Source organism: Mus caroli, unplaced genomic scaffold, assembly GCF_978045245.1.
Source record: "Mus caroli unplaced genomic scaffold, Mus_caroli_1 scaffold_9, whole genome shotgun sequence".
In the NCBI taxonomy this organism is placed as follows: Eukaryota; Metazoa; Chordata; class Mammalia; order Rodentia; family Muridae; genus Mus; species Mus caroli.
This window is the reverse complement of record NW_028227264.1, coordinates 8,470,071-8,482,591: the sequence shown is the minus strand read 5'-3', so window position 1 is coordinate 8,482,591 and position 12,521 is coordinate 8,470,071. Positions and strand designations below refer to the sequence as shown.

The following is a 12,521-nucleotide window of genomic DNA, read 5'->3' as shown; positions in this document are numbered from 1 at the left end:
TAGGAAGCAACAATTACTTTTCCTTAATATCTCTTAATATCAATGGAATCAATTCCCCAATAAAAAGACATAGACTAACAGACTGGCTACACAAACAAGACCCAAGATTTTGCTGCTTACCGGAAACACATCTCAGGGAAAAAGACAGACACTACCTCAGACTGAAAGGCTGGAAAACAATTTTCCAAGCAAATAGTCTGAAGAAACAAGCTGGAATAGTCATTCTAATATTAAACAAGTAAAATCGACTTCCAACCCAAAGTTATCAAAAAATACAAGGAGGGGCACTTCATACTCGTCAAAGGTAAAATCTTCCAAGATGAACTCTCAATTCTGAATATATATGCTCCAAATGCAAGGGCAGCCACATTCATTAAAGACACTTTAGTAAAGCTCAAAGCACATATTGCACCTCACACAATAATAGTGGGAGACTTTAAAACCCCACTTTCATCAATGGACAGATTGTGGAAACAGAAACTAGACAGAGACACATGGACACTAACAGAAGTTATGAAACAAATGGACTTAACAGATATCTACAGTACATTTTATCCTAAAACAAATGGATATAACTTCTTCTCAGCACCTTATGGTACCTTCTCCAAAATTGACCATATACTTGGTCACAAAACAGGCCTCAACAGATAAAAAATATTGAAATTGTCCCATGCATCCTATCAGACCACTATGGACTAAGGCTAATCTTCAATAACAACATAAATGATGGAAAGCCAACATTCACGTGGAAACTGAACAACACTCTTCTCAATGATGCCTTGGTCAAGGAAGGAATAAAGAAAGAAATGAAAGACTTTTTAGAGTTTAATGAAAATGAAGCCACAACATACCCAAACCTATGGGACACAATGAAAGCATTTCTAAGAGGGAAACTCATAGCTCTGAGTGCCTCCAAAAAGAAACTAAAGAGAGCACACACTAGCAGCTTGACAACACACCAAAAAGCTCTAGAACAAAAAGAAGCAATTTCACCCAAGAGAAGTAGACAGCAGGAAATAATCAAACTCAGGGGCAAAATCAACTAAGTGGAAACAAGAAGAACTATTCAAAGAATCAACAAAATGAGGAGCTGGTTCTTTGAGAAAATCAACAAGATAGATAAAACCTTAGCCAGACTAACTAGAGGGCACAGGGACAGCATCCTAATTAACAAAATCAGAAATGAAAAGGGAGACATAACAACAGATCCTGAAGAAATACAAAACACCATCAGATCTTTCTACAAAAGGCTATACTCAACAAAACTGGAGAACCTGGATGAAATGGACAAATTTCTAGACAGATACCAGGTTCCAAAGTTAAATCAAGATCAGATTAATGATCTAAACAATACCATATCCCCTAAAGAAATAGAAGCAGTCATTATTAGTCTCTCAACCAAAAAAAAGCACAGGACCAGATGGGTTTAGTGCAGAGTTCTATCAGACCTTCAAAGAAGATCTAATTCCATTTCTTCACAAACTGTTCCACAAAATAGAAGCAGAATGTACTCTACCCAATTCATTCTATAAAGCCACAATTACTCTGATAGCAAAACCACAGAAAGAATCAACAAAGATAGAGTACTTCAGGCCAATATCCCGTATGAATATCGATGCAAAAATACTCAATAAAATTCTCGCTAACCGAATCCAAGAACACATCAAAGCATCCATCCTGACCAAGTAGGTTTCATTCCAGTGATGCAAGGAAGGTTTAATATACAGAAATCCATCTATATAATTCATTATATAAACAAACTCAAAGACAAAAACCACATGATCATCTTTTTAGATGCGGAGAAAGCATTTGACAAAATCCAACACCCATTCATGATAAAAGTCTTGGAAAGATCAGAAATTCACGGCCCATACCTAAACAATCTAGAGCTAACCAGTAGCCAACATCAAGTAAATGGTGAGAAGCTGGAAGCAATCCCACTAAAATCAGGGACTAGACAAGTCTGCCCACTTTCTCCCTACGTATTCAACATAGTACTTGAAGTCCTAGCCAGAGCAATTCGACAACAAAAGATCAACGAGATACAAATTGGAAAGGAAGAAGTCAAAATATCACTTTTTGCAGATGATATGATAGTATATATAAGTGACCCTAAAAATTCCACCAGAGAACTCCTAAACCTGATAAACAGCTTCAGTAAAGTAGCTGGATATAAAATTAACTCAAACAAGCCAATGGCCTTCCTCTACACAAAGGATAAACAGGCTGAGAAAGAACTAGGGAAACAACACCCTTTCTCAGTAGTCACAAATAACATAAAATACCTTGGTGTAATTCTAACTAAGGAAGTGAAAGATCTATATGATAAAAACTTCGAGTCTCTGAAGAAAGATATTAAAGAAGATCTCAGAAGATGGAAAGATCTCCCATGCCCAAGGATTGGCAGGATCAATAAAGTAAAAATGGCTATCTTGCCAAAAGCAATCTACAGATTCAATGCAATCCCCATCAAAATTCCAACTCAATTTGTCAATGAATTAGAAAGGGCAATCTGCAAATTCATCTGGAATAACAAAATACCTAGGATAGCAAAATCTCTTCTCAAGGATAAAAGAACCTCTGGTGGATTCACCACGCTTGACCCAAATTACTACAGAGCAATTGTGATAAATACTGCATAGTACTGGTATAGCGACAAACAAGTAGACCAATGGAATAGAATTGAAGATCCAGAAATGAACCCACACACCTATGGTCACTTGATCTTTGACAAGGGAACTAAAACCATCCAGTGGAAAAAAAGACGCATTTTCAACAAATGGTGCTGGCACAACTGGCAGTTATCGTGTAGAAGAATGCAAATTGATCCATTCCTATCTCCTTGTACTAAGGTCAAATCTAAGTGAATCAAGGAACTCCACATAAAACCAGAGACACTGAAACTTAAAGAGGAGAAAGTAGGGAAAAGCCTCAAAGATATGGGCACAGGGGGAAAATTCCTGAATAGCAATGGCTTGTGCTGTAAGATCGAGAATTAACAAATGGGACCTCATAAAATTGCAAAGCTTCTGTAAGGCAAAAGACACTGTCAATAAGACAAAAAGGCCACCAACAGATTGAGAAAGGATCTTTACCAATCCTAAATCAGATACGGGACTAATATCCAATATATATAAAGAACTCAAGAATGTGGACTCCAGAAAATCAAATAACCCCATTAAAAAATGGGGCTCAGAACTAAACAAAGAATTCTCACCTGAGGAATACCGAATGGCTGAGAACCACCTGAAAAAATGTTCAGCATCCTTAATCATCAGGTAAATGCAAATTAAAACAACCCTGAGATTCCTCCTCCCCCCAGTCAGAATGGCTAAGATCAAAAATTCAGGTGACAGCAGATGCTGGCAAGGAGGTGGAGAAAGAGGAACACTCCTCCATTGTTGGTGGGATTGCAAGCTTGTACAACCACCCTGGAAATCAGTTTGGTGGTTTCTCAGAAAATTGGTCATAGTACTACCAGAGGATCCTGCAATACCTCTCCTGGGCATATATCCAGAAGATGTTCCAACCAGTAAGAAGGACACATGCTCCACTATGTTCATAATAGCCAGAAGCTGGAAAGAACGCAGATGCCCCTCAACAGAGAAATGGATACAGAAAATGTGATACATTTACACAATGGAGTACTACTCAGCTATTAAAAAGAATGAATTCATGAAATTCCTAGGCAAATGGATGGACCTGGAGGGTATCATCCTGAGTGATGTAACCCAATCACAAAAGAACTCACATGATATGTACTCACTGATAAGTGATACATATTCTGGATATTAGCCCAGAAACTTAGAATACCCAAGATACAAGATACAATTTGCAAAACACAGGAAACTCAAGAAGAACGAAGACCAAAGTGTGGACACTTTGCCCCTTCTTAGAACTGGGAACAAAACACCCATGGAAGGAGTTACAGAGACAAAGTTTGGGGCTGAGATGAAAGGATGGACCATCTAAAGACTGCCATACCCACGGGTTCATCCCATAATCAGCCACCAAAAGCTGACACCATTGCATACACCAACAAGATTTTGCTGAAAGGACCCTGATATAGCTGTCTCTTGTGAGGGATGCCGGTGCCTGGCAAACACAGAAGTGGATGCTCACAGTCAGCTATTGGATGGAACACAGGGCCCCCAATGGAGGAGCTAGAGAAAGTACCCAAGGAGCTAAAGGGGTCTGCAATTCTATAGGTGGAACAACAATATGACTAACCAGTACCCCCTGAGCTTGTGTCTCTAGCTGCATATGTATAAGAAGTTGGCCTAGTCGGCCATCATTGGGAAGAGAGGCCCCTTGTTCTAGCAAACTTTATATGCCTCAATTTAGGGGAACGCCAGGGCCAAGAAGTAGGAATGGGTGGGTAGGGGAGTGGGCGGGGGGTGGGGGGAGGTTCTGGGGGACTTTTGGGATAGCATTTGAAATGTAAATGAAGAAAATACCTAATTAAAAAAATTAATTTAAAATTTTTTTAAAAAGATGAATAAACCAGCCACCAACCTGAGACTTGAAAACAAAAAAACAAAAAAAAAAAAACCTTCACCGCAACAATAATCTCTCTGCATTACAAATGCATATAAATGCCTGTCTTCTTCTATGGCATGATGAGTCCATTGAGAACAGAGTCCTTTGACAGCCCAGCATTCAACATGGCTATGTCGTAGCTCTCCCTGAATGAACGAAGTTTCCATATGCCCTATGATATATAATTTACAGTGTTAGGTATTTGTTTTCTTGGAAGACTAGTCATGTAATAGATTTTGACAAGTCATTTTGATATAATTGACCCCAACCATAAAAGAATTCCACGTATAATTCTCTTCTCATAATCAAACTAAATCGTGAGAGTTTGTGTTTGTATCCTCTTAGGTAACTTAATGTATGTATTTACATCTGCTCAAGCATGTTACTTACCATGAATATATCTACTTCAAAAGCTAAGATAAATTTACACATTGTACTCAAGTGGATGCAGCAAATGTATCAATCAAGTGTTTTCAAATTAATAAGGAAATATATAAATAGCTTTTTCATTTAGACTAAATGCACATTTTATCTTGTTTAGTTTAAAATGATGGAATGTTGTAGCTAGAATGTCAAAGGTGAACTAAGCCAAAATGTATTAACATATTTGGTAATATCCCTCCTTCATTGCTGTGTCTTTGGGTCAGCTACAGTAGTAGTTTTCAAATAATGTGTGAACAATAACCACATGGAAATGTTGCAAACTAAAGTCCTCAGAACTTGGAAGGACACACACACACACACATGGAAATATAATGATGACAGTTAAATATTGTTTATGTTTACATTTCCTTAATTATCCTCTGTATTGTGTGTGTACATGTGTGTGTGCACTCCTGTGTGTGTGCACTCCTGTGTGTGTGTGTGCATGCATGTGCATGTGCTGCACAAGCGCACCCATGCAGCCCAGGTGGAAAAGTCATATTTGCAGGAGCCAGGTCCTTCCTTCCGTACGTGGGTCCTGGGAATTAAGCACAGGTAGTCAGGCTGGGCAGCAGGTGTCTCTACCCACTGATCCATCTCACCAGCCCCACATTTAAAAAAAATCACACCTAGTATTCTCCTTAGTTTGGTTTTGACACTTAGCCATGAAAAAACACTAGAAGATAATACAAACTATAAATATGTTTTTACATGTTACATCATTGGCCATTTTAAAACTATAAAAGAGAAATATTCAAAGTAAAGAGCACAAGATCATCCTGGTAGGAGAACTTTTGAGTAACTGTAAGCATTATAAGGGAGATTCATGAATGCATCCATTCAAAACTAGAACAAACCAAGATAACAAAAATCACAGTGCAAGTAAAATTCCCAAAATTAAGAAAAAGATATTCTCTAGTTTCTTTTGGAAAAATGAATACTGAGAAAGTCTCCAAAATGGAGGTCAATAAAACGGACAGGTGATGAATATTGACAAAATGGAATGTGGGTCCAACAGGCCCAACATACTCCTCCTTTAGCGACAGCTATTTAAGGAGGTGAGAGAGATGAGGTAATAGCCACCCAGAGGAAAGTCTCTAGATCCCAAGGCAGGCGCTTTAAATGGTCTAGGGAGTTTTGTTCAGGACAGACGGGAGACAAGCCCCAAGCGCATGCCCACAAGAGTTTAGACTGGCTCAGAGCTTGCCGCTCTTTCCCTGGACGTCTGAATTACACGAACCCAATGCTTTCTGCCTTCATTTCATCTCCATTTTTCCTTATCTCACTCATTTGTTCCATTGCCTCATGACACTCGTCACTCTGAATGTCATCTCCAGAGGACCCCGACCCCAGATGCACATCACCGTTTCAACTGCTCCTCCAAATTTCTGTGCATCAAAGTGCTATGTGCAGTGGCATCTCAGAAGCATTCCAAGGATGCTCAAGCCCAGGCAAGCACCAGCCCTCCCCCAGGCGCCCTCTTCTCGGGGAACAGCAGCACCATGAACTGTGTTGCTCCGGCCTTAAGTTCATGACTCATATGTAACCCCTGTCTCCCTCACACCATGTGTTCAATTCAGCAAGCCTAACATCAAATGTGAATTTGAAAGGAAGTATGTTCAAAAAGAATAGCAATGTTCTCATGCTTTGAAGAATTTACAGTCTTTGTCACTTTCCTTTCTTTCATGGGGTCTTATCTGAAACAATAATTTCTTAAGAACACACTTGAAAGGGACTGGAGAAATGGCTCAGTGGCTAAGAGAACTGGATGCTCTTCTAGTGGTTCCAGGTTTTATTCCCAGCACCCATAGAGCAGCTCACAATTGTCTGTAACCCCAGCCTGGGGATGCAATTTTCTCTTCTGGCCTCCTCAGGCACTGAGCACATATGTAGTACACAAACATACATACAAGCCAGATATTCATGCACATAAAATAAAGTTTAACTTTAAAAAAAAATTATCTGTTGGTATGATCACTGCATGCACAGCAGTAAGTAATATGTAATATTTGAAGACTGATTTTACACTTAATCAATTAAAATATAAAAGACATATTCAGTATATTAAACAAAAGTTCCACATATCTTAAAAATGTGAAAGTAATGAAAATGAACCACAGGATATAGGTTTGGAAAACAATAAAGACAGAAAGCACAATATGCTCTTATGAAGAAGGAAATGATAAGACATAGTCAAAAACTGATCATAGAATACAATTTTCATGAAGGTAAGAAAGAGTAAAAATGTTTTGATTTGTGTGATAGAGATTAGTGTAAGGGATAGGAACAAATGAGAATTGAAAAGGTCACGCTTGTAATAGAGAGAAATCAATACACTAGCAAATAAAGAAATTCTGGAGAGACTAGCCATTGGTGGCTTAACAACCACTTCTAGCTAATGACAGTGAATAAAACATAGTGAATCTTTCATTTATCATCCTCTTTCAGGACTGCTCTTTGTTATAGTACATGTTGCTACTACAATGTTTAAGTAAATAAACAGAAAATATTAATGAATGATAAGCAAATAATAATCTACTCTTACATCTTAATTCTCACACTAATAATTGAGAAAAGATTTATAAGGAGACCACAAATATTTGTCTCCTTGCTGTATAAAATAAAATATAGGACACAATGTGACCTGGGGTATATTAGAACAATCTTTATAATCAAGCCACTGGATCAGTAGATTGGCTAACTACTATTTACTAATCTGTCTAAATAGGTGGATAGCTGCATATACATGAAATAGAGAATTCTATAAAAATCTTTCACACAGAGTTCGGCTAGCGCTCATGTACTGACACACTGTAATTTATATGCTCAAAGCACTGCAGCTTTGAACCCAGTGAACAGCTCTATTGTCCTAGCACTACCTTTTGTCCTACTTTGAACTTATAAACATGGCTCTATTTTTACCTTGAATAGTGCATGGCTTGGTGGCCAGCAATATTAAAATAGAAGTCTGTTGTGTGCTTCATTTCATTGGTGTGCCCAGTGGCCTCAATCCAGTGTCCTACTGGGAGACAATAAACACCATCCACCAAGTTGTCCTCATTATATGTGCAGCAACGGTCATGGTGAGGTCCATTTCCTAGAACAAGATTGAGCAAACAGCAATTAAGTCACTGTTTTGCTTAGACAGCCTTGAAATGACTGAGAACAAAATTAATAATAAGACAGAAATAAACAGAAAGCCTGCTTAATCACAAAATGAAACTGGCTACAGTCAGAGAAAATTGGGCTTTATAAAGTTACTTATAAAAATCATAGTGTCTGAGTTCCTTCTAAGTACATGAGTTTTAATTTTAAAAAAGAGATGCTTATTAATTCTTTCAGAACTCCATGGATTCTCTCAGTACCCTACAACAAGCTATGACTCTTTTTATTGCCAAATAACCACTTGAAATGGTTTTGTAATCATTGTCATGCTTGGATACCATGTTATCTTTATGGTATGCAAATTACACTTCAGGCCAGTCATAAAGTATCTCAGTACCAATGCAAACAGTAAATACATAAGTATGAATATATTAATAAATAGTAAAAACAAATGATCATAGCCAGTGTAATTCTCAGATAAAACATGGATTAGTATTACTTATAGATGAGGAAACTAAGTATAGTGGACGTTAATGGGTTTACTTAAGCCTGCTGACACTCTCACAGGACGCTCTCTCAGGCACCTGATACCTTCTGCTGCTCCAAGCCTCCTTCACATGCACAACAACACACAATCCTCCTTCCCAGTGCCATGAAGCAAGGGAGAAAGAAAAGAGCATGTCTCTAAAAACACCATTTGCCTTCTTTACAGTTCTTCCCGGAATCAACTACACTGGATATTGTGACCTGAAGACTTGCATCACCCCCAGAGTCTCATGTTGAGCTGCATGCTTGCCCTACCACCAGAGTCCCGTGTTGAAGCACCTCCATTTCCCCTTGGGAGACCCAAGGATATGCCATCTATTAACGGGAAAGTAAACCTTCACTAGATGCTGAATCTGACTGTTCCTGCTTTACCTACCCTCAGAGCTCTGAGAAATAGATTTCTGTTTATTAAACCTCTCAGACTATGACACTTTATTCTAGGAGGGTAAATAAGACACTGGAGGCTTTATTTCTATGAAAAATACAACTCAAACTGTATTATAATTAGATCTTACATGTTCGTCTCACTTTTAATTATCTCCTCCTTTATCCTATCTATAAGTAAAACAAATGTTTGTGATTTGTAGGAATAAATTGTTTGTAATGAATATAAAAATTTTGACTCACTTGCTACTTTCCGTCTTAAAAAGTTGCTTGGCATAACATCTAGAAATGCTCTTTATCTAGTGGTGGATTCTCTAGAATATAGAACTTCTCTCTCAATTCTCTTTTTTCTTGATAGCTAAAAATCTCTCCACCAACAGTCTACTAAGTCCTTTGAGATATATAGTAGATGATATGCAAATGGCCAGCAACTCAACTCCTGAAAGAATAGCCAACAGAAAAGTATGTAATAGCAGTATGACTTTAACAGCAAGGGCTGCAATAATGTTTATTCCTTCTTCAGCAAATATTTGAAACAGGTAGTGTAGTGTGCAGAGTCATAGTAAAGATTTAGGTACTTAAGAGAAATTTAAAATTTCCAAACAGTTTTTAGTAGCCATGTAATGAAACCACATTTTTATTCTGAAATGACTCTCAGATTAAAGGGAAAAATTAATAAGGGAATAATGAAGCTGAGAGTTCAGGAGCCTGACCAATAGCCCAGTCAAGTGTAAGGACCTGCACTCGATCCCAAGAGCTCACAGAACTAGCTGGCTTGGCAGCCATGCTGTAACTCCAGAGCTGACCTATCGGTGAACTCCAGGCAAATGAGAGACCCAGTCTCAAAAAATGAGGTAGATTGTGCCTGAAGAATGACACCCAAGGTTGTTTTCTGGTTTCCACACACATGCTCCCATGAATATATGAACACACACACACATGGACACACGGACACACGGACAGAGTAGTTTAGTCCATTTAGAAAATGACTGTATTAAAGCAGGAGTGTGATGAGGGAATGTTGTTGGAGGAACAGAAACATTAGGTAAATGCAGAAGAAAAAGGCTACTAGACTTGTGAATAGTCAGATATGTAAGAAGATGGTAGAGGACCAACAGATACCTCTACCCTTTCAGTGAACATCATACTATATAGAGTGGTACCATTTACTGAGAGAAAGGGTCTGTAGGAAAGCAACTTGAGAATACTGGAGGATGAGTGCTGAATACTCAGATATCTAAGGAGAATATCAACAGAGCTGGAGTTATGGATTTGACACCTGGGCTAAGGACTTGGACTAAAATGAGTTAGGAATCATCTGTACATGTCATCTAGACATAAAGATGAGTCACTGAGAGAAATACTACATTTGTACACTCAATAGGTGGAGAAGGGAAAAGACCTTATAGATGTACAGGAAGAGAAGGGGGAAGATGAGGAGAAAATGAGAAAGACCAGCCTGAGCGAAAATGAATTGTACACCAAAGCAGACAAGGCATGCGTGCTGTTACAGACAAGGCATGTGTGCTGTGACAGACAAGGCATGTGTGCTGTGACAGACAAGGCATGTGTGCTGTGACAGACAAGGCATGCATACTGTTATAGACAAGGCATGTGTGCTGTGACAGGCAAGGCATGTGTGCTGCGACAGGCAAGGCATGTGTGCTGTTATAGACAAGGCATGTGTGCTGTTATAGACAAGGTATGTGTGATCTTGATAGTGGTTGTCACTGGGAAGTGAAACTGTGTGGAGGGGAATTATACCATGCTAAACTATCCAAATTGATCAATTTGTTACCAAGAATAGGTTTTAATAAATGAATAGCTCATCTCAGAAGTACCTGAAATGTTACAAGCTAATAAAAGAATAACTATCTTTCCCAGTGATCACTATGATAGAGTTATGATGACTTAAGTATTATCTCTAGAATACATAATAATTATTGAGGATCTAAAATGTAGATTATAATGTTCAATAGAAATGCTATATATTATGTTCCAAAGAATTTTTTCACTGCCAGTATTTGTCTCTGAATACTCATTCTTATACATGGATGTTTTAGGCAATATTTTCAGAAGTCTTTTATCTCTAGTAACCTATGTTATACAAATTAAGTTACAGACGGGTCCCACGGGTGCTGGGGATGAGCCACCTTGGTGGTTGATGGGAATATCCTGGCCATGGCCCTGGTACAGAGCGCAGGTCAGCATGTGCTTCTACCCTCCTTCCCTGCCCTGGGTCCAGGGTGACCATCCAGGCCTGGCTCAGCAGGTCCCCTTCTAAGCTCACAGTACAGCAATATTTCAAGAGAAGTCCAAGGTTCCTCTGAGAATGGAGTGATATTTCAAAAATACTCGCTGATGTTTGGACAGAGTACATCACAAACCATGCATGTGCAGCTGTCTGAACAACACCAGCAGGACTCCCACTATCAGCCAACCTTTCAGACCTGCTTGCGCTAGGTGAGAAGGAGTGGCCTCACTGTGACGGAGTCACCTGGAAATAAGACTCAGGATGGAATCCAGACTGTTAGAAAGAAGTTTTTGTTAGTGGGAAAATGCTACTCTGTCAGCTACATGACCTCGCTGGGCCCCACAACCCTTGGGACTTGAAAGAGCCTGGATCTTCCAGCCCTGCTCCTCTTTCAGAGACCCTCACAGAACAGAACTCAGCTAAAAGCCCACTTTACCATCACAGTGAAAGAAAAGATAACGGTTCTGCCTAACCATGGTCTCCACACAGCAGGCTTCATGGAAGCCTTCCTCATCTCCCTCCTCCTGACCTTAGCAGCCCTGTTCTTCTTGACACTGGGTCGGTGTCTGCAGGGAAGAATACTGTCTAGATGCCAGGTTAGTCTCCCTCTCAGGGATGTTCTGGTTGGCAGTGGTGTGAGGTGGACAGTCATCCTTTAGCCTGATGCTTCTCAACTCTGGATCAAGTCAGACTCCACTGGTGATCTAACCTTGCTTGTCCGAGGACACAGCTCATAATTAACCCTGGGGCTGGTGATTTATATCAATGATAGAGCAACTGCCTAGCCTGTGCCAGGACAATCCACAACACTGCCAGTAAATAAGCAAATTAATTAATTCACTAAGCAAAACCTTCTAGGATTATGTCTTTAAATATTATTCTTAATTATATGCAAGCCCATCACCTCAGGCATTCATCATTTCTCTGTGTGAGGAAACCATAGGAGAACAAGGAGCAGAATAAACTACTGGAGACTCTGGAGTCTAAGTGGCTGCACAGTACTGGCTTCTGTGGGGCACTGTTTACTTTATAGCCCAGACTCGGATCTGAAAAGTCATGCTCTCTTCAGCTAGTGTAAACTATGCGGCACCTTCTTGGCAACCTGGCTGCTCCACTGTGCTATGGAACTGCCCAGCATTTTCCTCCTGCCTGTCCCAACATGGCTACCACAGGGCTGCATCTTCATATCCACCCCTGCACACTCCACAAACATGCTAGCCATCACTCTATGCTCAACATCTAAGGAGATCAGTGCTTGGCTTATTTCAGA

At 39.4% G+C, this 12,521-nt stretch overlaps 1 protein-coding gene across 2 annotated transcripts in view; it reads right to left on the bottom strand.

The window, feature by feature from the left end:
• Epm2a (EPM2A glucan phosphatase, laforin) overlaps nt 1–12,521 on the bottom strand; it is a 109,649-nt gene that overhangs the window by 55,542 nt on the left and 41,586 nt on the right. For both annotated transcript variants that reach the window (XM_085842632.1, XM_021174675.3), the window contains exon 2: nt 7,885–8,059. In XM_085842632.1, coding sequence (XP_085698758.1) covers nt 7,885–8,059 — 175 coding nt within the window. The remainder of the gene's footprint in view (nt 1–7,884; nt 8,060–12,521) is intronic.